Source organism: Molossus molossus, unplaced genomic scaffold, assembly GCF_014108415.1.
Source record: "Molossus molossus isolate mMolMol1 unplaced genomic scaffold, mMolMol1.p scaffold_m16_p_17, whole genome shotgun sequence".
Lineage (NCBI taxonomy): Eukaryota > Metazoa > Chordata > Mammalia > Chiroptera > Molossidae > Molossus > Molossus molossus.
The window spans coordinates 69,722,129-69,749,790 of NW_023425352.1; the positions used below are offsets into that span (position 1 = coordinate 69,722,129).

The 27,662-nt window shown below is 49.6% G+C and overlaps 1 protein-coding gene across 1 annotated transcript in view; it reads left to right on the forward strand.

Annotated features, from left to right (window-relative positions):
- The window catches only part of FRMPD2 (FERM and PDZ domain containing 2), an 83,628-nt gene that overhangs the window by 29,307 nt on the left and 26,659 nt on the right, over positions 1-27,662 (forward strand). The window contains 9 exon segments of the mRNA XM_036264859.1: positions 3,870-3,900; positions 3,903-3,929; positions 3,932-3,989; positions 3,991-4,021; positions 10,344-10,428; positions 10,431-10,528; positions 16,217-16,345; positions 17,306-17,363; positions 21,614-21,820. Coding sequence (XP_036120752.1) covers positions 3,870-3,900; positions 3,903-3,929; positions 3,932-3,989; positions 3,991-4,021; positions 10,344-10,428; positions 10,431-10,528; positions 16,217-16,345; positions 17,306-17,363; positions 21,614-21,820 — 724 coding nt within the window.

Below are 27,662 nucleotides of genomic sequence, written 5' to 3' on the forward strand. Positions count from 1 at the left end.
GCTGGGACTGTGGGGCTGTGGGCTGTGGGGCTGTGAGGCTGTGGGCTCTGGGGCTGTGGGCTGTGGGCTGTGGGGCTGTGGACTGTGCGGCTGTGGGGCTGTGGGCTGTGGGCTGTGGGCTGTGGGGCTGTGGGGCTGTGGGCTGTGGGCTGTGGGCTGTGGGGCTGTGGGCTGTGGGGCTGTGGGGCTGTGGACTGTGGGGCTGGGACTGTGGGGCTGTGGGCTGTGGGCTGTGGGCCTGTGGGGCTGTGGACTCTGGGGCTGTGGGCTGTGGGGCTGTGGGCTGTCGGCTGTGGGGCTGTGGGCTGTGGGCTGTGGACTGTGGGGCTGGGACTGTGGGGCTGTGGGCTGTGGGCTGTGGGCCTGTGGGGCTGTGGACTCTGGGGCTGTGGGCTGTGGGGCTGTGGGCTGTGGGGCTGTGGGCTGAGGGGCTGGGACTGTGGGGCTGTGGGCTGTGGGCTGTGGGACTGTGGGCTGTGGGCTGTGGGGCTGTGGGCTGTGGGGCTGTGGGCTGTGGGGCTGTGGGCTGTGGGGCTGTGGACTGTGGGGCTGGGACTGTGGGCTGTGGGCTGTGGGCTGTGGGGCTGTGGGGCTGTGGGCTGTGGGGCTGTGGGCTGTGGGGCTGTGGGCTGTGGGCTGTGGACTGTGGGGCTGTGGACTGTGGGCTGTGGGGCTGTGGGCTGTGGGCTGTGGGCAGCTGGCTGTGGGCTGGGCAGCATTGCCAGGAGGAACTTGTGTGCCCTGCTAAGGTCCCTATATTTTGTTTGATAAATGGTTCTGGTGATGGAAAATTTTTTTGGAAATCACTGTAGTGAAAGATTGGGAGATGCGGATGAATTCTAAGCGGGAAGTGACATGTTCACATTTGCATTTTAAAAAGAGAGACAAGGACAATTTGGTATAAAAATAAATCTCCTAAATCACTCATGGCAGCAGAATAGCTTTCCTTCCCCTGCAGCCTTCGATCCACGTGTGGATTTTACACGGTGAACACAACGGCATTTGATTTTTTTTTCTTTATTGCTTTTAGAGAGAGAGGAAGGGAGAGGGAGAGATAGAAACATCGATGAGAGAGAGAACATACTGGCCGCCTCCTGCATGCGCCCCACTGGGGATCAGGCCCACAACCTGGGCATGCGTCCTGACCGGGAATCAAACCTGCGACCTCTTGATGCAGGGTCGATGCTCAACCACTGAGCCACACCGGCCGGGCAGCACAAAGGCATTTGATTTTCGTTCTGCTTCCTCAGTGATGCTTGTCTTCCCTGGGCTGCCCTGTGACATTGGGACCTGTCTGCTTACCCGGCAGGGCGGGGTCTCGCTTGTGGGTAAGAGAACTGTCCAGCATCACCTAGCTATTCCATTCAAATGGTACCTGCTGTCGATATTCCAGCTGTTCCTGACCTTCCATGAGTGGCAGAAAAATATGTGTTCATGCCAGACTTTCTCCGTTCCGTGTTGACTTCTCTTGGACGTCCTCAGCAAGGGGATGCTGCGTCAAGGGTCTTACATTCCTTTTTAAAATGTTTAGTAGCTTTAAGTTCACAGCAAAATTGAATGGAAGGTACAGAGAATTCCCCAATACCGCCTGCCCCCCACTCCCACGGCCTCCCCCATTTTCAGCACGCCCTGCCCCAGAGGGCACCTTTGTCCCGGTGTTGAACCTGCACTGACACAGCCTTGTTACCTGAAGTCCACCTTCGGTGCTGTTGTGTGTTCTGTGGGTTGGGACAAATGTGCAGGGACAGGCACCCACTGCTACAGTGTCATGCAGGACAGTTTCACTGCCCTAACAATCCTCTGCTCAGCTGTTCATCCCTCCTTCTCCCTCTAACCCCGGCACCACTGATGTTTTCCCTTTCTTCGCAGTCAGCCCTTTCCAGAGGTCATATAGCTGGAACCCTACAGCTCTGGGCTTTTCAGATTGGCTTCTTTGCATGGTGATGTGCGCGTAACTGTCCTCCGTGTCTTTCTGTGGCCTGGTAGCTTATTTCGTCTTCGGGCAGCGTGATGTTTACTGTCTGGATAAACGCAGTGCATTTATCCTCCACTCACTGAAGGACACCGCTTGCTTCCGGTTTTGGCCATCGTGGATGAAGCTGCTATAAACATCCACGGGCAGTGGCTGAGTGCACATGTTTTTAGTTCCTTTGGGTAAACACCAAGGAGTGTGATTGCTGGATCGTACGGTGAGAGTATGTTTAGTTCGTAAGAAACCGACAAGTTGTCTTCCAAAGTGGCTGCACAGCTTTGCATCCCCAGCGACGTGTTGCTCCCCACGTGTCCAAACTTGGTGTTGTCACTCTTCTGGATTTGGGCCATTCGAATAGCAGTCCGAATGCTCTGTGATGCACTGGGTTGCCGAGCCTCCTTTTCCTTTGTGTTTCTGAGCACGAACCAATCCCAGGCTGGGGGAGTCTCAGTCCACAGCCCTGTGGGGACAGGCTGCGCCCGCCAGGAGCGTGGGGGCGTGGTGACACCCTGTTCCTCCAGTTCCCTCGTCAGATCGGTGTGCCCATCCCCTGAGGGGAAGGCCCGGGGGCTTCCGCTCCCGGCTGCCTTTGCACAGGTGGCTGTCGGGTAGGTGTCCTCAGCTGTGGGGAGAGGTCGTGCCTAAGGTTAGGCTGGGAGGGGCTGCCTGAGACCAGGGCTGCTGATTCAGGACACAGGGCAGGTCACCTTGTCCCTCTGCAAGGCCTGCCTCCCTCATTTCCACAGTGGACCCCAAGGCCACTCCTCCGGAACGGGTGCATACCCGCCTGCCCAGAGTAGCAGGGAACCGGGTGAGGCGGGGTGCGGCTTCCAGCCCTGCTGCTGGGGCTGCCACTCGCTGAAGGGCACGCCTGGCGGAGGGCACGCCTGGCGGAGGGCACGCCTGGTGGAGGGCACGCCTGGGGGAGAGCACGCCTGGCGGAGGGCACGCCTGGGGGAGGGCACGCCTGGGGGAGGGCACGCCTGGGGGAGAGCACGCCTGGCGGAGGGCACGCCTGGGGGAGGGCACGCCTGGCGGAGGGCACGCCTGGGGGAGGGCACGCCTGGGGGAGGGCACGCCTGGCGGAGGGCACGCCTGGCGGAGGGCACGCCTGGCGGAGGGCACGCCTGGGGGAGGGCACGCCTGGCGGAGGGCACGCCTGGGGGAGAGCACGCCTGGCGGAGGGCACGCCTGGCAGAGGGCATGCCTGGCCTGGTGGAGGGCACGCGTGGCAAGGGGCATGCCTGGCGGAGGGCACGCCTGGCGGAGGGCATGCCTGGCCTGGTGGAGGGCACGCGTGGCGGGGGACAGAAATGAAGGCTCAGACCTGGCGCTGTCGGCGTTGGGCGGTCAGATCGTCCCTTGTTCGCCTTCTCTTGGACAGAGAGTGTCACAGGCAGTGTCATAGGTCAGCGCCCTGGGCGCATGAGGGCACAGACATGCTAAGTGCATACAGAGAAACCGTGTTTCTGGACCAGGGTGTTTCTGTGCCTTTACAAGGTGGCATCTTGGACATGTGAGGGCTTTGGTGACCAAATCTTATTCTTGTCACGTACTAGTGGTGTACCCTTGGCCCCGTTGAGTGACTTCCGTCCGTGTTCACTGTGTCCACCTCGGCAGTGGCAGTCATAGTGCTGTCCCTGTGGGATTACTGTGAGAACCCAAAGAGCTAATGTGTTCAGAGGACAACCGGCGTACAGAGGGGCTCCCAAATGGGTGGGTCCTCTCTTCTCCCCCTTCTGCTCATGTTGTATGACTTGTCCCAGCCTCTGCGGTGGAAAGGGACGTGCTGGATGGGCACTGGAAGGAGCGTCCTTGCCCTGGGGCCTTGGCCTGGGCCTGGCGGCGGGCACACTTCCGTTCTGGTGATGCCCCTTGTCTCCGCTCTTATTTCCAGCAGGTAGGGACCCGGGCCTATTCCCACGTTGAAACTACATCCCAGCAGGTCTGATGGAGAGACGACCTTTGTCGAGGCCCAGCTCCAAGTGTCAGCGATGCACCGGCTCAGTCCTGTGCTCGGGAGAGGATGCTGAGCTGGAGTTCTTGAGGGTGAGGCCTTCATACCCTTGCACGGGGTGTTGGTGTTCAAGGACACACATCAGCGACCCCCTCGGAAGCCCCTCCTGAAGGCTGTGTGTGCTGGGACCTGGGAGGAGGCCGGAGTAGGCACAGGAGGCGGGAAGCTCCGCTGTCCTATGGGGCACAGAGACTTCCTGGAGGAGGCAGCACTGGGGATGATCCCACAAGACGAGTGGGATTTAGTGGGCCCGGTGGGTACCGCTGGGCCTTTCTCCAGCCTCAGGCTCACAGTCACTTTTCTGGGAGTGGGGTTCTTGTAGATGACACGTGAGGCAACCGAAGTCCATGACTGGGGTGTGAGCCCAAAGCAGAGCCACTGGAAGACCCCGAGTTTGCAGCCCTCCAGAAAACTGTCCTCAGCACAGCACAGAAAGTGTGATCCACGCGTCGGGTGTGTCTCGCATCCACTGTCCTCAGCCCTGGCAGAAGGAGCAGCCTCGGGCCCACGTGTGTGGGCACACACAGAGCCTGTGAGGATGACCAGGACTTGCTCACTCTTAGACCTGCGTGAGCCAGGCACTGTGGCGACGGGCAGCACACGCTCCCTGCCCCAGGGCGCCCCACGTCTCCCGGGAGGACACACAGGACCCAGAGGCATTGCAGTGCGGAAGCGCCCCAGGGGACCCACGGGAGCAGTTACACCAGGGTGGGGGCGGGCTGCTGTGCCCCGGAGGCAGAGCTGGGGGTGTGTGGGAGAAGTCCCCGCTGGGCTTCCCCAGGGCAGGGTGCCTGGCTGGGCCTCTAGAGCTGGGATCAGCTTCAAAAGGAAGCTCCGAGACGTACACGTTCTCTGTGCAGTCTCCCGAGACAGACAGAGATGTTCCACCACTGTCTTTGCCTTTAATAAATCAGGCACTAGAAAGCCCCACTGCCGAGGGGATCTGTGGCCTTCCCTGTGTGATGGGTCACTCAGCAGAGCCGCCTGGACACCCAGTGCAGTCTGCAAGCGGTTCCTGAGAGGCCCTGGTGACGGGCTCACTGCGGCCCAGACCCAGCCTTTCGGGGTCAGCATCCCTCCACGGGGGCAGTGGGCACCGCCAGGCCATCAGCACACATCTGGTGGAGGGGAGCCACAGACCCCCGGGGCCAGTGGGGAGGCCGAGGACTCACAGTGACCCCCCCTGCCCCGGTCGAAGAATAAAAACTGACTGTAAAGGAGGGCCGCCATCTGATAAGCAAAGCCCTGAACAGGCCTGATTTCATTTACATGCGATCTTGCCAGTTTCCAAGTTCCCGGCTGGCTTGCCAATACCATGTGCCACCTGAGGTACAGAGGCAGGACCCAGAGGGAGTGGCCAGGCCACTTGTGACCCTTTGTTAAATAAAGTCCTTTCCCCTGTGACTATAAAAGCAACCACTTGTTCCTGATCGTGCCCCTGTGGACAGCAGTTACACGGGGTGCATGTATTCCTCTCTCTCTGTTCTGAGCATCCACAGGTGTCTATGCATATATGTTTAAAGTAGGGTTTATGTCTGACATGCAGTTTTGTGTATTTTTATAATCCCATCTCATTAAAATATTGAAACTATTTTAAATCAACACATTATGTACCCTAAATTTTTCTTTTTTTTAATCCTCATCCAAGGATATTTTTCTATTTATCTTCAGATAGAGTGAGAGGGAGGGAGAGAAAGGGAGACTGAGAGAGAGAGAGAGACACCGACTGGCTGCCTCCCGTATGACCCGACCAGAGCCAGGGATGAACTGCAACCGAGGTCCGTGCCCTTGACCGGAATCAAACCCGAGACTCTGTGGTCTGAGTGCCAAGCTCTAACCTCTGAGCCAAACCAGCCAGGGCCTAGTTTAGCATATAAATTCTTTTAAACATGGGACTTTTTTTTTTTTTTTCCATTTTTTTGTACAGAGTGGGAGGGAGAGAGAGGAAGAGAGAGAGAGGGAAACATCGATGTGAAAGGGACACATCGAGTGGCTGCCACCCGCACGACCAACCAGGGCCGGGGACAAACTGCAACCGAGGTACGTGCCCTTAGCGGGAACCGAACCCGGGTCTCTCCGGACCACAGGCGGACGCTCTAACCGCTGAGCCAAACCGGCCAGGGCTAAACATGGGACTATTTTAAACAATGTTGAGATTAGTACTTTTCCCCATAAATCTTTATCTGCACATCTGCTTAATTCCTTGGGGATAGATAGAATCTCACGGACAGGATTGTGGGCTGACGGTATGAACACCTTGAACATTTGAACAGCTGAGACTCTATGTCACCGTCCTCTCTGTGCACTTCTCGCTCCGTCCACTAGGGGCACTGTCAGAGCCCGCGGCCCTGTGAGCCTGCACTAGGTTAAGTACAGCTCTGGTGGCTCCCTCTCCTCCACCAGATGGTGCGCGGCCGCCAGCTCGCTGGTGACTATTCCGCTAGTTCATCATCTCACACAGGAGACTTGGCAGCTGTCCAGCGTGGGTAATGCTGAATACAAGACTGTCTGGAAGACTCAGACATATTAGCATGTTAATCCCAGAGCAGTCTGTCCAAGGTGAACTCGGTGTTTTCCAAAGTTCCCCAACCATGGACCCATTTTCCTACATAACTGAGCATTGTGACATGCTATTAAAACATTGTTTTTTTGAAACCATAAAAATTGTATCTTGTATTTCCTTCACTTAGTATTATAGCATAAGCATCCCAGAGATAATTACAAACACTATAAATATCCTTTGTTAAAAATGCCCGATAAGTCCTTTCAAGAGAGCTGCCTTTAGGAAACCCCAACCTCTGGGATCTGGTCCTCCCAACCCGATCTTGCACGTCTGTACTGAACATTTCCCTGAGAAGGGTTTGTATTGGTTACATGGTACATTCTCTTAGGACAGCGTCCCAGGAATGGAATTGCAGGGTCGAAGGGTATACATTGTGACTCTCTTGATGAACATCCAGAAAGAATCCATTTGTTCCAACAGCTTTTGATACAGAGGTGCTGTGTGGCTGGGAGCCAGGAGAGCCTGGATCCATCTCAACACTGCTGCCTCCTTTAGGGAGAAGGGGAAATAGGGGGATGGTCCTAAGCACAGGGAGATGCAGTGACCCTCTGAGAGGAAGGTCAGTCACGGCCACCCTGACTGGACCAGGAGAGATGCCACAGATTCCCTAGCAGAGCGTGGAGACAGATCCTGTTACTTATGTTTTCACAGCTCGAAATGCCCTTGGCAACCTTATATATTCCCTCATGCTTCCAGACTGTATGGACACTCTGTACTTGAATTGGTAAGCATGAAGACTAAATAACATGTATTCATATTCCCATTCTAGCTCCATGGGAACTTTGGCAGATCACTGAACCGTCCATGCCCCCACTTTCTCATTGAAAGCAGAGGGTTACATAGTTACAACTCTCTATTAAAACTGCTGTGAGGGTTACATAGTTACAGCTCTCTATTAAAACTGCTGTGAGGGTTACATAGTTACAGCTCTCTCTTGAAACTGCTGTGAAGGTTCCATAGTTACAGCTTTCTCTTAAAACTGCTGTGAGGGTTAAGGAATGGTGCTCCACCACTTGAAGAAGTTTGTGGCCCTAAGTCCTTCAGTATTCCACCCCTCTCTGTTATTAAAAATAAAATTAAAAGGAACACTAAACAATTAAAAAAGGTTAGCAAGCCCATCAAAGGCATTTTTGTTGGAATGAAGACTGCTTTAATGCCTTAGGGTTTCTTCCTTTTTAGAAATATACCAGATACAGTGGTCCCTCGCCACTCTGCGCCCCGATGTTGGCGGCTTTGCTCTGTCGTGGTTTTTCAAGTGTAGTGTAGGATCGAGTGAAGCAGCAAGACTCGGAGTGCGTGGCAGGGACGACTGTGTATAAAGGATCCTTCTTCCGGAAATGCATTTACCGCGGTCGAGTCTGGAATGAATTAACCGCAATAAATGAGGGCCGACTGTATTTTTCAAAGTTTACCTATCGTTTCGAGGTGGCCTTGTTTTATCATACCCCAGGCTCATGCCTACTCTGGCCACTGGCTGTGTCCACACCAGTGCTAGACACATATGGTTTTGGATCTTAGTGATGGTGATGATGACGATGATGATGAGGGTAAGGTCTCGCCAAAGGTAAAAGAAGGAGGCTTGCTCAGTGGTGTGGCTCAGTGGATTGAGTGTGGTCCCCTGGGCTGAGAGGTTCTGGTTTGATTCTGGTCAGGGCACAGGCCAGGTTGGGGGCTCAGTCCCCAGTAGGGGGCATACAGGAGGCGGCTGATTGATGTTTCTCACATGATGTTTCTCTCTCTCTCTCTAAAAAAAAATCAATAAACACACACACACACATACACATATATATATGTAGAGAGAGAGAGAGAGAGAGAGAGAGAGAGAGAGAGGCTCAGGGTTCAGAAAGTAATGAAGATTATGTGAAGAGCTGAAGTCTCTGCAGGCAAGAAAATTTATCTATGGGGATTATTCATCAACAGAAGGAGAGAGGCTGGCAAGGAGCCTGAGAAAGACTCTCAAAAGCCATAATTTTCCCTGATTTTATGACCCTGCCTGGGACAGGACATGGAGTCTCTGCTGGGGGAGGAGAAATGGGAAACCAGATTTCACCCCCGAAACCCTTCTAAGAGGGTCTCAGATACCTGGAGCAGGCTGTTCCCACTGGGAGTCCAGGGGCATCAGCCTTCGGAGAACTGGAGTCGTGCAGGTGAAGACGAGGATGGCAGACACCAAGCTCGAGGTGTGTCTGAAGCTCTGTGTTAGGTTTACGCTCCAGCCCCTTAAGAACTTGGCTGGCCTGATGCAGCCCCAGGTTTGAATGACACTCAGGCCCCTGATGAAATGCAGTCTCCTGACCTGTGGACTGATCACAGGCCTTGGGCTGTGGGGACCCCCAGAGGCGTTGCCACATGGTGAGAAAGACCCGTGGTTGGTCCTGGGCCATAGTTACCCATCTGCAAAATGAAGGGGTTGGACCAGGTAATATTGCAGTTGACGTTGATTGATACAATTAGAAAAGGAATCCCGTACTGTGAGAGTCTGTGTTCTAAAAACTTGTCCAGGACATTATTATGCTATTGTCCCATTTTCATAGCAACTGTATTCAGGTGTTGTTTTAAAAAGAAACTCCAGGCCCGACTGGTGTGGCTCAGTGGTTGAGCGTCACCTCTGCACCAAGAAGTCACTGGTTCAATTCCTGGTCAGGGCACATGCCCAGGTTGTGGGCCTGATCCCTAGTGGGGGGCATGCAGGAGGCGGCCGATCCATATTCTCTCTCATCGATGTTTCTATCTCTCTATCCCTCTCCCTTCCTCTCTCTCTAAAATCAATAAAGAAAAATAAATAAATAAATGAATAAAAAGAGACTTCATGAGAAAAGGATTCCTTGGGTTAAAAAAAAATAGACCTCACACCTGTCAGAATGGCCGCCATCAACAAATCATCAAACAATAAGTGCTGGCGAGGGTGTGGAGAAAAGGGGACTCTAATACACTGCTGGTGGGAATGCAGACTGGTGCAGCCATTATGGAAAACAAGATGGTGTTACCTCAAAAAATTAAAAATGGAACTTCCATTTGACCCAGTGATCTCGCTTCTAGGAATATACCCTAAGAAGCCTGAAACACCAATCAGGAAGAATATATGTACCCCCATGTTTGTGGCAGCACTATTTACAATAGCTAAGATCTGGAAACAGCCCAAGTGTCCATCAGTAGACGAATGGATAAAAAAGCAGTGGTACATATACACAATGAAGTACTATGCAGCTGTAAGAAAGAAAGATCTCTTATCCTTTGAGATGACATGGAAGGACCTGGAAAGTATTATCCTAAGTGAAATAAGCCAAGCAGAAAAAGACAAGTATCACATGATCTCACTTATATACGGAATATAATGAACATAACAGTCTGAGGAATACGGTAGACCCAGAAACATGGAAGTACGGCACAGACTGACATCCGTCAGAAGAGGGGGTGTGGGGGTGGAAAGAGATAAACCACAGAACTTATATGCATGTATGCATAACCAACAGACATGGACAACAAAGCTGGGGATGGGGTGGGGGTGGGGTGGGGAGGGGGGTGCCAATGGGGTAAAAAAGGAGAAACATCTGTAACAAAAAAATTAATTAATTAATTAAAAAAAATAGAAACTGCTATCAGATCAGAGTGCAGAGAAATTCTGGAGCAGGAGGTCTGTTCAGCTCAGTGTTCCCTGAACGTCCTCTGCAATCCTCGTCCTTCCTTCTGGTTTTTCAGAACATCCGGGAAGGGGTTTTGCGTGGAATGGCTGACGTCCTCTCTTTGACCCGTGTGCCTGTCTCTCTCAATTGGCCTTTTTCTCGTTCCAGGTCCCTCAGCAGCTCCCGGAGTGAGGCATGCTGGTCCACCGAGTTCTTCCGGACAAGGCACGGCCTGCAGGGGACATGACCTTGGGACCTGTGCCAGGGGTGTCATAGTGTATGAAGTGAAAGACGGCAGCAGAATTGCAACTTTACGATTTCAGTGAAGAGAAATTGGGAAGATTTCCACTTATGTGTGTGTCACTCAGTTGAAAATGGCCAATGCTTCCTTTTCCTTTGCTCTGTTGCCTCTCTGAAGGGTCAGAGTCATGTGACCTCCTGACCAGAGGAGCTCACAGCCTGCCCGCTCCCCTGTGCGTATTTGGAAGAAGTCTACCGGGGGATCTGAGAGTCACCGGGAGGCCATTTCTTCTTTATAGTCCCTGGCCCAGTGGCCCATGTGCCCATGGACGGCCATCATCCTAACACTTTCCCTCCAGGTAAAGGTCTCTTACTCTGGGGAACCCCATGTTGAGAGCAAAGTCGGGGGGGGGGCATACTGTAGGTGCAGTGCAGTCTGCAAGGTTTTCAAACATCTCCTTGTTGTCTGTGTTTTGAAATCCTCACTGAGGAAATTTTGCCATTTATCTTCAGACAGAGTGGGAGAGAGAGAGAGAGACAGAGAAAGAGAGAGACAGAGAAAGAGAGAGAGAGAAACATCAATGTGAGAGACACATTGGTTGCTTCCTGCATGACCCCAACCAGGGCCGGGGACCAAACTGCAGCTGAGGCACATGCCCTTGACCAGAATTGAATCCAAGACTCTGGTTCGTGGGCCGATGTTCTAACCACTGAGAAAACCAGCCAGGCTCCCTTGTGTTTTAATTTTGTCTCCAAAATTAAAGTGTGCGGAGGCACCTGGGCCGTCTCCCGTGGGCTCCAGCCGGGCCACCGGACATCGCGGCTGAAAACCTTTGGTACCCTCTGAGAATCTTAAAAGCCTTTCCTTAAAAAAGATCCCTAATGGACATACAGCATTTGAAATCGTATTTAAACACCATTTCCGTGAATATATGTACTTCCTAAACTTAGTTACAACAAATCTGGAGAAAAGAACATTGTGTCCCCAGGGCAGAGTCCCCAGGGCCGTCCCGGTCAGTGCTCCCTGACCTCTCAAGGGCCCACTGTCCAACGTGAACCCTTCATCCCGTGGCCCATGAAATACTGCTTGTTCTTTCTAGTTCATTCTCCCATATGGTTCCTGAGTATTTCCTACGGACTAGATTCTTACTTTTGTTATCGTTATCTGATGTTAGTTTCCTGAGTGGAATGTAGTTGGTTTTATTCATTTTTTCAATGTTTCTTCCATCTTGGCTGTTGAAGTATAATTCTTGATCAAATTTTATAATAAATTAGTGTTTGACTATAAGAAAAAAGCTTATATTTACAAGTAAATAATAACAACATAATTTAATTGAGTTTATTAAAGTGACCTTCATGCTATCAGGAAAGTGACTTTTCCCCCAATATGTTTATACATACCTAAAAATAAACATTTTTAATTGGGAATTGCTCAGAATTTTAATGACAAATTATTTCAATTCAGTTGAGAGAATATTTGAAGAATGTTATTGAAGTAATTCAATACTATTGCACTACTCCCTATTTCCTTTCTATTTTCAAAATTTTCAATGTAATTAAAAAAAAAACAAATCTGTAAAAATGCAGGTAACCTAGAAAGTTGTAAAGCATAACAGTTCCTTTAAGTAATACTTTATATTTCTGGAATACAGCTGAATAGTCATCAAGTCGACAAGACAAACTTAGTAGCTTGAAAAACACATCGTCACTAATGAGGATTTCCACGCCCTAACGAGCATCCCTTTCTCAGCATGAATGTCTGTTTTTAGAGTCAAGTCATCGGTGAAGTAATCCCACCAGCTGCTGCCACGAACAGGTGTCTCGCGCAGAAGACGACTCCTCACGATTCTGTAAACACGAAACGGGGACTCTGAGCAATAGGAGGATCAGTTCAGGAAGCGGGTTCGGAATTTGTTTAATTAAGAGCGGAAGCCAAATGCGTCAGACAATCACAGAGCATTGATCTTGCCAGCCTGCGGGAGGCAGCGAAGGAAATAGAGAAAAATGCCCTTTTCAAGAAACATGGTTTGCAGGGGTGTTGGCAGCCTGTGCCAGAGACAAGATCAATTCAGATTATTCAACTGAAAGTGAACGATGATGGTATCTGTTCTTGGTTATTAGCAACCGCTACAATGTACGAAGGAAAAAGTACAGACTTTGTAGGCCTCTCTCTAAGAAAAAGAACAAAGTTCAAAATACAAACTGTCGTATGCAAGTGAATATTCATTCAGAATGAGGAAGAAAATACCCCGACTTGTAAATTAAAACAAAACAAAACTGAACAAATACTGCAAAACCACAAAAGCCAAAATATAATATTTAATTAATTCCCTGAAACATGCCATATTCTTCTATTTCTTTCAATTTTTTGTTGGCAAACACTGATTCCATTTTGATATGATGGCACTTTTCTCATATCATTTTCTCTAGAGAAGGTAGAAGTATAATTTAGTCTTCCTTCTCGCGAGGCTGCTGGAGGATTGTTTGTGTCTTTGGGGCAGACACAGTTGCTCTTTGCGGCACTTGTGGGGTTTCTCTGCCACAACGCTAGACACCTAATAAATTCAGCTGCAAGTGAGTCCCATCAAGGAAACAAACAGCCCTGGCCAGCTTGGCTCAGCGGTTGGAGTGTCGGCCTGCGGACCAGAGAGTCCCGGGTTCGGTCCCGCTAGGGGCACGTACAAAAAAACAGACAGACAGTGTGTGGTGTGTTGATAATGCAGCATATAAAATTGTGGGAGGTATGCCCCTGATAGGAAAGAACTTCTACTACTTGACTGGGTGTTTTGAGAACTAAATTAGCTTTTCATTTCTGACCATTGGAAAGATTTCCGCCCACTGGCCGCTGGCTCCACATCCCAGCCGGGCCCCCCACACCCGGTGCGCCCCGAAGGCTGCTGGTGCTGGGCGCCGATCACTCGGAGACTTCGGGTGAGCTGGCCCAGTGGGAGGGGTATTCGGGGATGGCCAGCAATAAATTATTGTAGAACAGACTGCAAACCACACAGCTAGATCCCTGAATCTACACCGGGTATATTCTCGCCGCAGCTTCTCGGGGGATCTGCTTCCCCACCACCGTGGCGAGGGTAGGAAGAGCTGGGGTTGAGAGAGGCGTCGGTAGCCTTAAGTGATTGTGGTGAAAGCATATATTTTCCACCCTTCACAAGAAAACATGATGACTTTGCCAAGGTCCCTCCTGGGAAGTAGCCTACCCAAGCGAAGGCCCGGAGTTTTGGCTTAACTTCCCGGCCAATCCGCCTCCGCCTGGAAGAACGTTCTGCAAAGATGGATCAAAGCAACCAAACTGGGCTGCGAACCAGCAGCTGCAGCATCACAGCTGCTGGGGGCGAGCTGTCTGCACCGGAAACCGGTGCTTGGAAATGTGTGACGTCAGGGGCGCACTGGCCGCACCTGTTTGTGTGACGTCACGGGCGCACTGGCCGCACCTGTTCGTGTGACGTCAGGGGCGCACTGGCCGCACCTGTTCGTGTGAAACCCCGAGGCCAGCCTCTGCATCATCTGCTCACAGAGCCGCTGGCCCAGGGGAATGCTTGTCTGCAGATACGACTTTCTCATTAAATGATCTTATCAAGATGGGAAAAAATCCTCATCATACAGTCAAGAACGTTTTCAGCTTTATGCCAAGAAATGACGTCAGAATTCCATTCTCTGTGATGTTTAAAACCATAGAGCAATGATTTTCAACCTTTTCCATCTCATAACACACATAGACATTACTAAAAATTCTGCGGTACATCAAAAACTACAGTAGATTTTCTGATCTAGCAAAAAAAATGGTATAATTTTGATTCATTCACATTGGACAGCTATTGTTGTGTTGGCTGTTGTCATTTTTTTAATTTGACAATTTGAGATTAAAGAAATCAGTGCCCCAACTAAATAGTCCAATGTTGCGTGTTTTAAAAATTCTTGTGGCACGCCAGGTGCAAATCGCTGCCTTAGACCCTCGACGTCCAAAAGGAGAGTTTTGCTGAGAGTTTAAGAGCAAAAGAAAGATTTAGGGGTGTGTGTGTGTGTGTGTGTGTGTGTGTGTGAATGATTCTCTCCTTTCAGATTTATTAAAGAATAACTATTAGATTTTAAACAATGACATCTAAAATTTTTGAACAAACTTGATATAAAATCATCAGGACTGTATGAAAGCTAATCAACATGTGCTGATCAAGCAGGTGAAATCCTAGCAAATATTCAACTTTGGAAAAGTGTGGCTAAAATGACCCACTCCTGGAGTTTAGGCACTGTCATTATTTGAGTACTAAGGAAGAATTCTTAAGGCCAGTAGGACAGCATCTATAACTGTTTGAGAAAATACATTATTAAAAAATAGTAGATATAGGATAGTCCAGTTGGATTCAAAATCCATTCACATTAGTGTAATAAGGTTCAACATTAAGCTTGTCCATAAAAGAAAAGACTATTTAGAGAATGCTCAAATTATCTAAAATTAGCGTAACGTTAAAAAGGAGCTTCTCAGAGGAAATGTAACGAGCCGTTACCTGCCTTTTGCTAGTGTCTGACTGTGCGAATGGTCCTTAGAAATGGAGACTCTCAGGAATGAAAAGGGATCAACATGAGACAGGGTGCGGGGTTCCAGGGAGTCTTTTCAAACATTAGCCTCATATATAAAATTATCTTTATAGGAGCAACTCACCGTTCTTATAGAAACATCTAGAATATAGATTTTATTTGGAAGTTATATATAAATTGATATTTAATGTCATCTCTATGACTTTGTGATTTATTCTTAGAAGTCTATATTTCCCAAAGTCATGAAGTTTTTTCATGAAGCTCCGTATAGGTAACCCCATATAGATAATCCTCTCCAGTTTTCCCAGTGTGCTGTGCAAATGCCCTGGCTAGTTTGGCTCAGCGGTTAGAGCATCAACCTGCAGGCCAGAGACACCCGAGTTCGGTTCCTGCTAAGGGCACGTACCTCGGTTGCAGTTTGTCCCCAGCCCTGGTTGGGGTTGTGCGGGAGGCAGCCATTCGATGTGTCCCTTTCACATGGATGTTTCTCTCTCTCTCTCTCTTCCTCTCTTTCCCTCCCACTCAGCCTGAGCAAAAATGGAGAAATGTCCTCGGGTGAAAATAAAAAAAACAAAACAAAAAAACAGTGAGCTGTGCAAATGTGATTGCTTTGTATGTGGGCCTTGAAGGTATAAATGTAGCCGAATGTTTCGTGGTGAGGTGACCTCCATCCCTGCTGCATTCTAAGAACTGGGGGTCTGTTCCCTGACCTGTAGAATAAGGACGATGTTAGGACGTCCCTCATTCTGAGCTTTGAGGAGGAAATGAATTAATACCTAGAAAACGCTGAGAACAGAGCTTGGCTCATATTGTAAGAAACATGAGAACATACACGGTGCTTTTATCTTTTCTATGACCCTGCTAGCTGAGATTTTGTCTGCGACTTCTGGAAGTCTGAACAATGAAAACTATGCATATCCAATGGCCTTTAAATGTGCACCGAAGGTTATGTTCGGTCCTTGCACAGGGCCAAGTACCTGGCTCATTTACATCCTTTTCACTAGCACACCTTGGCAGATCACCTGAGAAGCAACCATTCAACTTATGAGTGACGGAAAAAAAAAAGAGGGATTTATTTATTTTTTAAATCAGAAAAAAAACATTGAGCCATCGTCAGACACATGTGCCATGCACTTCTTAGGCCTGCACCCTTGATACCGAGCCGAGGCCCAGCGTTGGATGACTCTCTGGGCAGCTGTGCCTTAATGGGCATGAGTGATCAAGATATGAATGGCTGTGTTTGCTTCCGTCAGCGGAAGACGTTCACCATCACAGGCAGCATCACCGGGGAAAAGCACACGTTTGTCACTAATTCGGCCAAGACCTGTAAATATTTACTGGGCCTCTGCCCCGCCCAGCATGGCTTTGACGCTCGGATGAATGCTCCCTGAGCTGCAGGTGGTGAGTAGACACTGTGTTCTCAGGAGAGATTGGGCTTCGAGTGCCGGCTGCATCGCATTTGCTGTTGATCTCAAATCATCATTTCTTCTGTGGTTATAAATGGGAAAAACATAATATATTCTTGCAACAGGCAGGATTTCCTTCTTTTTAATGGCTGAATAATATTCCACTGTATATAGAACCACGTTTTCTTTTTCCAATCATCTGTTGGTTGAATTAGGCTGTTTCTATATCTTGGCCACTGTGAATAGTGCTTCAGTGAACATGGGAGTGGAGACATCTCTCCAGTAGTCTGTTTTCACTTCCTTCAACTCTAGACCCAGAAGTAAAACTGCTGAGTCATACGGTAGTTATGTTTTTAAGTTTTTGAGGAACCGCCATGCTCGTTTCCATGGTGACGCTACCAGTTTACGTGCCCACCTGCAGCGCACGAGGGGTCCCTTTGTCCACATCCTCTCCAGGTCCTGTTATCTTTTGCCTTATTGATGCCAGCCATTCTAACAGGTGTGAGGGGACACTCACTGTGGTTTTGATTTGCATTTCCCTGGCAACTAGTGACGATGGGACCTGTGGGACATTTGTAAGTCTTCTTTAGAAAAATTAAACAATTTTTCTTTGTCTTTTAAAAAATTTCTTCATAGTAGAAACTCTCTCACCAACCACCTTCATCTGATGGTCGCATAGAGTCCTCAGACTCAGTGTGTCCACAGTTGACCTCGTCCTCCACACCCATTTCTCTACCATGATGTCTGTTTTGTTCAAAAGACCACCCATCCACCTTGTAAGAAGCTGGGAGGGTCTGGACCTGCACCCCCTCTTCCCACCCCCCATCGCATGTTCCCCCAAAGACACCTTGCTCTCAGCCTTCCAAGTGACTAAAGGACTATTCAGTCACTCCCTTCCACACTGAACACTTGTCAGTGGCTCTCTGCTCTCTGTAGGGACGAGCCCAGCCTCATGATGGCCCGTCAGCCTCGCCGTTTGGCCCTGATTTTGCTCGTGCTGTGAGCCCTTCGCCCTGCTTTCCAGCTGCTCTGCCTGCTGGCTTAGACTGCTGAGCACACAGGATGCCACAGTCTGAGGCTCTGTGCTCAGCACGGCCTCTGCCTGCAAAGCTGTGCCTGCCCTTCCCAGCTCAGACCACTGAGGTCGGCCCAGCTCAGACCACTGAGGTCGGCCCAGCTCAGACCACCGAGGTCGGCCCAGCTCAGACCACCAAGGTGGGTCCAGCTCAGACCACCAAGGTGGGCCCAGCTCAGACCACCAAGGTCGGCCCGGCTCAGACCACCAAGGTCGGCCCGGCTCAGACCACCAAGGTGGGCCCAGCTCAGACCACCAAGGTCGGCCCAGCTCTCCAAGGGGCTCAAATTTCTCCAGTCCTCATTGGCTGCCCTGTCCTCCCTTCTCGGTGTCGCCCACTCCCTCTCTGGTGCACACTCTATCTTTGCACCTGTCTTCTGGACCTGTCGGCCCCCAGTCTGCAGGACGGGGACAGGGTCCGCTGCCTTCATGGCTCCAGCATGGAACAGGGTGCCAAGTGGGAGGTGGTCAAGGCAGGGTTTTCTGAATGAATGGATGATTAGTGTGGAAATATAATCATCATTTTCTTCATCATTTCCCTGTTATGATTTTAAGTTGTTTTTCATTCTTCAATATTCTAAATAATATTGCAATAAACATCATGGAAAGACACATTTTTCTGTACCTTGTAATCCCTTTAAGCTAGATTTTGGAAGTATAGTTATTGGGTGCAAAGGCTGGGGCATTTTAAAAAAGCTTTTTTTCTTTTTAATTTCAATTAATTAATTCATTTTTGTTACAGATGTTTCCCCTTTTTTACCCACTGATTCTTCCCTCCCCCTCCCTCTCCACCCTGCCCCCACCTTTATTGTCCAAGTCCATTGTTCATGCACACATGCATATAAGTTCTGTGGTTTATCTCTCCCCCACCACCCCCTCTTCTGGGGATTGTCAGTCTGTACCCCACTTCCACGTCTCTGGAACTACCCCATTCCTCAGCCTGTTATGTTCATTATATTCCACAAATAAGTGAGATCATGTGATATGTCTTTCTCTGCTTGGCTTGTTTCACTTAGGATAATACTTTCCAGGTCCCTCCATGTCGTCTCAAAGGATAAGAGATCTTTCTTTCTTACAGCTGCATAAGTACTCCATTGTGAAGCTTTTTTTTTTTTCTTTATTGATTTTAGAGAGAGAGGAAGGGAGGGAGAGAGAGATAGAAGCATCGATGAGAGAGAATATTGATTGGCTGCCTCCTGCATGTCCCCCACTGGGAATCGGGCCCACAACCTGGAAATACGCCCTGACTGGGGATCGAACCAGAAACCTCTTGGTGCAGGGCCGACGCTCAGCCACTGAGCCACACTGGTCGAGCGAGGCTGGGGCGTGTTTGCGGTCCTTGCCGCTTTCCTCGGTTCCCATGCCCCGTGCCACCCTGCCCATTTCACGGTACCCTTTCCAGAACAGATTTTATCATGTTCATCTTTGTCTATTTGATAGATAAAATTATTTCTCACCGATCACTTATTTGACATTTCTTTGATTGTTTAGAAGTTGAACATTGCCCAAATGTTTCTTCGTCATTCTTCGGTGAATGGTCTCAATTAAGCATATTACTGTATAGTTAGTTGTACTTGGCTCCCTGGGGAGAGAAGAAGAGCACCTGTTTTCACAGGTGCACAGGTTCAGGACTCAGGAAGGCTGAGTGGGGCCACGGCTGTCTCTCTCACCGCTGTGTCTGCAAGCTCCACGGGCCTTCCGCGGGCTGCTCCGGCTGGCTCTGGTCCCTCTCTGGTCTTCTGTGTGGCCCTTGGCCCTGCTGGCTCCCGTGCTCGTGAAGCACTAACTAACCTGGGGTACAGCGCTCGCCCCCAGACCAGCTGGGCCATTTGCCAGCTGCTGTCCTGGTGCCGCAGTCACTGTGAATCACCTCCGGCCGGTGGACAGCAACCACCCGCTGTCCTTGGCGTGCCGGGGGTGTCTTGGGAGCATTTTGGGGGACACTTCCTTCCATTCCTGCAAGGTTCTCAGCTCTGGCTCTCCTGCCTACCAATCAGCTCTGCCTTCACTGCTGGTCTAGCCAGTCGAAGTCCTGGGCCATGGCCTGACAATGGTAACACAGCCCCGCCAGTCCCACCAGCCCCGCTCCGTGCCGAGTGTGGATGCTCAGGCCCTGACCTCACTGTGTGGCCTCTCTCCTCCCAGTGCCCGGATGCTCTTGGCTTCCTGCTGGGGACAACCCTTCCCGGAGCCACTGGGGCTCCCCTCTGCTGCCTTCCGAGCCCCCCCTGCCCTGGGGTCAGCCCCTTCTTTCTGTACCCTCAACCTCTGTGCCAAAGCTTCCTTCAATCCCTCCCTGAGCCACCACCTCTCTCCCTAGAGTGTCCCCCGTGGGAATGAGTGTCCACCATGACTGAGCTAAGCTCACAGTGTCTCTGGGCCTGGCGGTCGAAGGCCAGGCAGGGCTCAGGGGGATCCCCTGTGCTGTCTCTGCGTTCTTGGTATGCCCATGTCCCATGTGCCCTGTGGGTCAGCCAACTTGAGTGTGAGTTCTGCTCTGCCAGTGTAGGACCTCGAGGACATTGTGAACTCTCTCTGAGCCTCATGCTTCCTCATCTGTAAAATGGGTATAATGACATCTACTCCCCAGGGTTATTGTGAGGATTAAATGATGCAATGCAGCACGGTGGTGTGGCTCAGCGGACTGAGCGTCATCCCATGGACTGAGAGGTCCCAGTTCAATTCCCGGTCAGGGCACATGCCTGGATTTCGGGTTTGATCCCCAATAGGGGGCATGCAGGAGGCAGCCAATTGACGTTTCTCACATCAATGTTTCTAAAAAAATTAATAAAAACATATTAAAAATACAAAAAATAAATGATACAATGCAAATAACGTGCTCACCACTGTGCCTGGCACATAATGGGCATTCAGCAATGAGAGCTGTTCGTGTTGAGGTTGCTGTTGTTCTATGTGTCTGAACAGATTTTGCAAAAGTTGCCATTTATGCAAAACCTGCAGGTCCCATTTGAATTGCTTGTATTCCTCTCTTCTTGTTCGCTGTATGTAAATCATGATATCAAATGCCTCGTAGACATAGAAAGTTTTCAAAAAGCATTAAAAATTTTTATAATAGTTTTTCTTTATTGATTTTAGAGAGAGAGATGGAAACATCGATGAGAGAGAACACTGATTGGTCACCTCCTGCATGACCCCCACTGGGGATCAGGCCCACAGCCTGGGCATGTGCCCTGAGCGGGAATCGAACCGGCGACCTCTTGTTGCATGAATCGATGCTCAACCGCTAAGCCACACCGGCCGGGCTCATAAAGCATTTTTGAAAGTCTACCTGTTTCAGTAGGCAGAACCCTCGCAATGAGCCAGACACCTTGCAGGGAAGGTGGGGTTTGCCTGGGGAATGTGGGCCCCGGACACCTCACAGTGGGGTACTTCAGGTGCCTGGGCACGCTTCTGGGTTTCAGCAGGGAGCAGGTGCCCACAATATAGTCTTTAGTTTCCTTGTTACAAATACAAACGGGCTTTCTAGAAAGGCTCGCTCACTAGCAGGATCTATGTAACAAATCCGTCCCTTCTGAACGACATGAAGAGTGAGGCCCTGAGAGTCGCCATTCATGGTCTCCAGTTAGGGGCTTCATTGGAGCATTTATTCCGTCTTTCTACGTGAAGAGGGGAAGGGCGTCAAAGCTGGGGGCTCAACGCATCTGATATGTATACATATTTCAAAAAATCTGACCTCAATCTAAATATTAAGACCAGGGAACTAAACTGTAGAGAGACTGAAGAATCTATTCCACAGGACGAAGCCTGATTTGGGAGCTCGGGTAATTTGAAAACCCGTCTGAAACACAGCGTTTGTGAGGACAGTTCTGTAAAGGCAGCAAGAGAAGGGTGGTGGCAGGTCATCGTCGCTGTGGGTGCCACCAGGGGCGCACATCAGAACCGTGGGTCAGAGCCCTGCCAGCCACGGGGAGGGCGAGCGTCTCGGCCGCCCTTCTCATGTCTCCGAGGTTTCTCTCATTAGCCAGCGCTAATTAGGGAGACCGGGCCATCTCAGGGCCAGTCCCAGGAGCTGCAGAGTTCGCATGAGGGAAACAGCAGGAAAAGGGGGCAGAGCACAGAAGGTGGGGCTGGCTGTGCTGCTGCCACAAGAGCGATGGGACAGCGTCATTCTTGTGTTTATTTCTTTATCTTTTTCTGCCACGTTTCAGGCTGTGATAAGTGTGTGCAGATGGCCAGTTGGAGTCTTGCACACCTGGCGCAGTCCAAGCCGCTCCCTCGGACTCAGAGATTGTAATGCTCAGAAGACACGCTACCTGCATGGAGGCTGGAGGACCCTGCCGAGGGCCTGCTGGGCACGTCACTGGACAGCGTCACCGTGGACACCCGCAGCGACACGGGAGCACTGGGCACTGGAGGCAGGTGGGCCTGACACACCTGTTCTCTGGGCCCACCACCATGCACTCGGTGCTTCGGAGTACGTGTCCCTAAAGAAACAGGCTAAGGGATGTCAGATGTCCCAGGGAAGCACACGTTCGCTGGGGATCATCACCTAGTGCCGCGAAGGTTCCCTGAAGGCTGACTGTGGGAAAGTCTGTGCTCAGCCCTGCAGGGCAGACAGCCCGTTTCCCTACATTGCTCTGTTGTTAGGTGGAGAAAGAACTAGGTGACTAGGAAATCGTAGAGGACAAAAGAAATAGGTTGCAGTAGGCCTGTTTGGTCGTACCGTGAGCTAGGTACTGTTCCAAGCACCGGTGCACGTCAGCTAGCCCTCGCGGCCCTCTGCCGTCTCCTGTTCTACCAGCTCCCAGGGGAGGAGCCGCATCTGGGGTTCTGACAGGCAGCTGGCCCTGCAGTCGGTCCTCCTACCCTCTGCTCTAGGCCACTTTCTCTATTAACAATTACTTGTGATTTCATTTGCAAGTGAAAATAATGAGCTTATGAACACAACCTGACATTATGACACCATGATTCATAAATTTAAAACTAGCCTAGACACTGGATTGCACTGACTGGCGGGCTTCTGAGTCGGCGGCGGCTGGGACCCCGCAGGCTGCTGAGGGAGCTGTTTTCGGGTGAGTTATTTGTCTGCGCAGCAGGAGGGTACAGATGATGCATCTGGACTCCGACATCTTAAAGTCATTCTTAAAAATGATTGCCCCACGTTCTGCTGATGCAAATATACATCACCATGAACTGTAGACGAAATGAGGATGAAGAGAAGCTATCGATGTGTCTGGCTGTGGAACACGCCACCCCAAGGCGCAGTGGCGGAAACCAAGCACCGTTCTGCGCCTGTTCCACAGTTTTCTGGGTCAGAAAACCCAGCACGGCTTAGCTGGCTGAACCTTCTGCTCGTGTGCTGCCGACCAGAGCCACTGGACTGGTCAGCAGGACTGGTTTTGAGGCTTCACGACAGCTGCACTCACGTGCCGGGCCCCATGGGGATGGCTGGGACGGTGAGCCCCGCTGAGACCCTCACTCCCCGAGCAGAGCTGAGCCGTCTCAGACTCTCCACGCGGCGCCATCAACAAGGTAGTCGGGCTTCTATGTGGCAAATCAGGGCCCCAAGGGCCCAGGGTGGGGCCGCCCGTCATCTTCCAGGCTGGGCCTGGAGCTGGCACAGTGTCCCTTCTGCCACACTCTTTTGGTCAGGAAGTCACAGGTCAACACAGATTCAAGGGTAGCAGAAACAGGCTCCACCTCTTGATGCCGACTGTCAAAAAACGTGTGGCCATCTCTAACCTGTCATTCAGGGTAGTAGTACTTTACAGCACTTCCTTGTTGAAAAGCCTGAAGAAGCAGGGACTGGCTCAAGGTCACCTTCAGATGTGCCGATTGCCGAGTGTCCTTCCTGAGGACAGCGGGCTTCCAAGGCTCGGCATGGCATGAAGCCAGCCTTCTGAACAGAAAGCTGAGTCAAGGTCCTCAGTAAACTCTGCTACCACTCTAATTTCAGTTTACAAATGCCAAGTTGTTACAACGGTTAATACCTCAGTTCAGAGGTCACTATGAGCCCTCACATGACAAGGAGATTCCAGGGCCCTTGGTCATGGGAAGGCCCCAGAGCACGGCCTAAGACAATGACCTGGTGCAGGTGGTTTCTGTGGAGGGGATTCTGTGGAGCGAGCGTGGAGAGGGAGGCAGGGAGAAGGGGAGGTCAAGAACGGCCTGGGCCAGTGTCTTCAAGGTGGCTGTGAGCATCAGGGCTGATTTCAACAAGATTGTACCGAAGGCCTCCGGAAGTGTTCATCCGAAGGACAGAAGGGTGGACACGCGTGCCGTGCTCCCAGCCCCCGCCGGTGGAAGGTTGTCTGGGAAGCATGACCTCTCCTGTACTTCTGGGCAAGGTGGGCGCCGTGGAGGTGGGGTGGCCGAGGGGTACAAGAAACTCTAGGACAGGAGGACCCAATTTGAAGCAGGATATTGTCAGTACGAGCTGGGCCTGAGCTCACGTTGAACTGGCCACCATCGCTGTGTGCAGAGTCTGGGGTGGGCCACGGGCTGACACCCTCTGGCCCTGTTGATCTGAGTCCCGGATGAGACGGGCAGCCTCTCTGCTGTGGTTGGTGAAAGACGTCGGCCATGGTCCCCTGTAGACAGAATTCTGGAACGAAGCCAGCATTGTGAAATCCATCACCAAGACCTGCTCAGGTGTCCACTGCTCTGTAATCTTGGTCACGTTATTTGACACACCTCTGCCTCAGTGTCCTCGTTTTTCCAGTGACAGTAGCCGAACCCGCCCCGCCGGGTGGCTGTGGGCAGTCCGTGTGTTATAACATATGGAGCACGGGCTGACTGGGTGGAGAGTCCTGATACTGGTGCCCTTCCTGTCCCTAGGGTGACAGTAGGACAGTCCCTGCAAAGGGGACAATGGGTTACCGCTAAGGCAGACACAGAGACAGCAGCGTGATGGCTCCCAGGACGAGGCTCGTTCCCAGGGGAGGGGACACCAGCAGGCCGAGGGGGAGGTGTGCAGGAATGCTGGGAGCCCAGGCCCACGTGCTCCTGCTAGAAGACTTGGCTGAGCGCCTGCCCCATGGCGTGTCAAAGTGACGGACACAGGGCCTGTGTGGGCAGCAGAAGTTCGTGCTGTTGGGCTGGAGCCCGGGGCACGTGACTGAATGGTCCAGAGTCAGGATGGAAATGGTGTGGCGGGTCCTCTGCCTAGTTTTTCATTGGATTTTCTTAATGTTATTGTTGTTAAGTTGTATGATTTTTTAATATATGTTTTGGATGTTAACCCCTTATTGGGGGTGTTGTTTGCAAATATCTTCTCCCATTCAAATATCTTCTTCCCCTTCTCCCATGGTTGCTTTTTTGTTTTGTTGACGATTTCTTTAGCTGTGCAGAAGCTTTTCAGTTTGATATAGTCCTATGCATTTATATTTGCCTTTTCTTCCCTTGCCTTTGGGGTAAATTCATAAAATCCTCTCTAAGACCAAGGTTCATAAGTTTAGCATGTGTTCTACTATGTCTTTTATTGTTTCAGGTCTTATATTTAGGTCTTTGATCTATTTTGAGTTAATTTTTGTGTTTGGTGACAAAGCAATCTAGCTTTATTATTTTTTTGCATGTGGCTCTCCAGTTTTTCCAGAGCCATGTATTGAAGAGGTTTTCTTTTTTTTTTTCCTCATCCAAGGACATTTTCGCATTTATCTTCAGATAGAGCAGGAGGGAGAGAGGGAGGAAGAGAGCAAAACAGCGATGTGAGAGCGACACATCGACTGGTTGCTACCCACATGACCCCAACTGGGGCCGGGGACAAACTGCAACCGAGGTATGTTTATTGTGAGTTTATTTCTGGGCTTTCAATTCTGTTCCATTGGTCTTTGTGTCTGTTTTTCTGTATAATGCTTTTTGATTATTGTTGCTTTGTTATATAATTGGAAGTCAGGGAGTATGATACTTTTTTTTTTTTTTTTTTTTTTTTTATCCTCACCCGAGGACATTTTCCCATTTTTTTGTTCAGGTAGAGTGGGAGGGAGAGAGGAACAGAGAGAGAGAGAGAAACATCGATGTGAAAGGAACACATCGAGTGGCTGCCACCCGCACGACCAACCAGGGCCAGGGACAAACTGCAACCGAGGTACGTGCCCTTAGCGGGAACCGAACCCGGGTCTCTCAGGACCGCAGGTCGACGCTCTAACCGCTGAGCCAAACCGACCAGGGCGGGAGTATGATACTTTTAGCTTTGTTCTTTTTCCTCAGAATTGCTTTGGCTATTTGGAGTCTTTGTCGTTCCATATAAATCTGATAGTTTTTTATTGTTGTTCTAGTTCTTTAAAAAATGTCATTGGGATTTTGATAGGGATTGCATTAAATCTGTATATTGCTTTGGGTTATATGAACATGTTAGCTATATTGATTCTTTCAATCCACGAATACGAAATATCTTTCCATTATTTATTATCATTTTTTAAAAATTTCTTTTAATACTGTTTTGTAGTTTTCAGTATGTAGGTCCTTCACATCCTTTGTTAACTTTATTCCTAGGTATTTTATTCATTTTTTCCCCTAAAATTTCATAGTTGATATGTAGGAACACAATTAATTTTTGCACATTGATTTTGTGTCCTGCAACTTTGCTATATTTTTTTATTTGTTTCTAATAGTTTTTTGGTCAAGTCTTTAGGGTTTTCTACATAAAGAATCACGTTATCTGCCAAAAATGACAATTTCACTTTTCATCCCCAATTTGGATGCTTTTCATTTCTTTTTCTTGCCTGATTGCTCTGGCTAGGACTTCCACTACTATGTTGAATAACAGTAGTAAGATGGGCATTCTTGTCTTGTTCCTGATCTTGGAGGAAAAGCTCTCAGTTTTCACTATTGAGTGTGATATTGGCTGAGGGTTTGTCATATGTGGCCTTTATTATGTTGAAGTACTTTCCTTCTACACCCATTTTATTGAGTGTTTTAATCATAAATGGATGCTGTATCTTATCAAATGTTTTCTTCATCTATTGATATGATCATATAATTTATTTTATTTTGTGAATATAGTGTATCACATCGATCAATTTGCAAATGCTGAACCATCCTTGTGCCCCTAGAATGAACCACACTTGATTGTGATGAATTATCTTTTTAATGAATTGATGTATTTGATTTGCTATTATTTTGTTTACAATCTTTGCATTTGTCTTCATCAGAGATTTTGGTCTGTAGTTTTCTTATGTTATCCTTGACAGATTTTGGCATCAGGGTTATGATAGCCTCATAAAATGTGTTAGAAAATATTGACTCTTCAGTTTATTGGAAGAATTTGAGAAGGATGAGTGTTAAATCTTCTTTGAACGTTTGGTGGAATTCACTAGTGAAGCCATCTGGCCCTAGGCTTGTACTTTTTGGGAGGTTTTTGATGGTTGTTTCAATCTCCTTACTGTTGATTGGTCTATTTAGATTTTCCAGTTCTTTGTGATTCAGTCCAGGAAGGTTTATATTTGTAAGAATGTGTCCATTTCTTGTAGGTTATTGAATCTGGTGGCAAATAGTCTTCTATAGTATTGTAGTATGGTCCGTTGTATTTCTGTAGTGACTGTTGTAACTTTTCCCTTTCATTTTTCATTTTGTTTATTTGAGCCCTGTCTCTCTTTTCCTTAGTGCCTAGCCAAAGGTTTGTCTATTTCATTTCAAGTAAGCAGCCATCTTAACCATTTAAAAATGTACAATTTAGTAGCATTAATTATTAGTTATGTGATTATGCAACCACTCTCCAGAATTCTTTTTATTTAGCAAAACTGAAACTATGTCCATTAAACAGCTCCCCATTTCCCTCTCCCTGAACCCCTGGCAACAGCCCTCCTACTGTCTGTCTCTATGAAGTGACTACTTCAGGCCCCTCAGGTGAGTGGACCACACCGTGTTTGCCCTTTGTGACTGGAGTATGTGCTGGTCCTCATCCTTCTGAAACCACAGAGCTGCCTGTGTGGCCCCGATTACCCAGCTCATCCTAGGGCTCTGAGCACCCGTGACTTTGTATCTATTCTTTCTTCTCATTCTCTACTTTCTTCTTCCCCGTATGTAGCTTGTCTCATGCAGAGCTGACTGGGGTGGGATAGGGTTCCCACCTAATTCATTATGCTCCTAGGGCCTTGAACATTATTTACTTGCTACAATTCTGGCTCAGCAAAAGCCATCTGAATACCTGCATGAAAGGTTTTGTTTTTAGCTGGTTATGATCAGGGGACAGCCAATTCATATGCTTTCAAGGATCAAGTAGGTATGTTCTGCATGGAGCCCTCAAGCACATCGCTG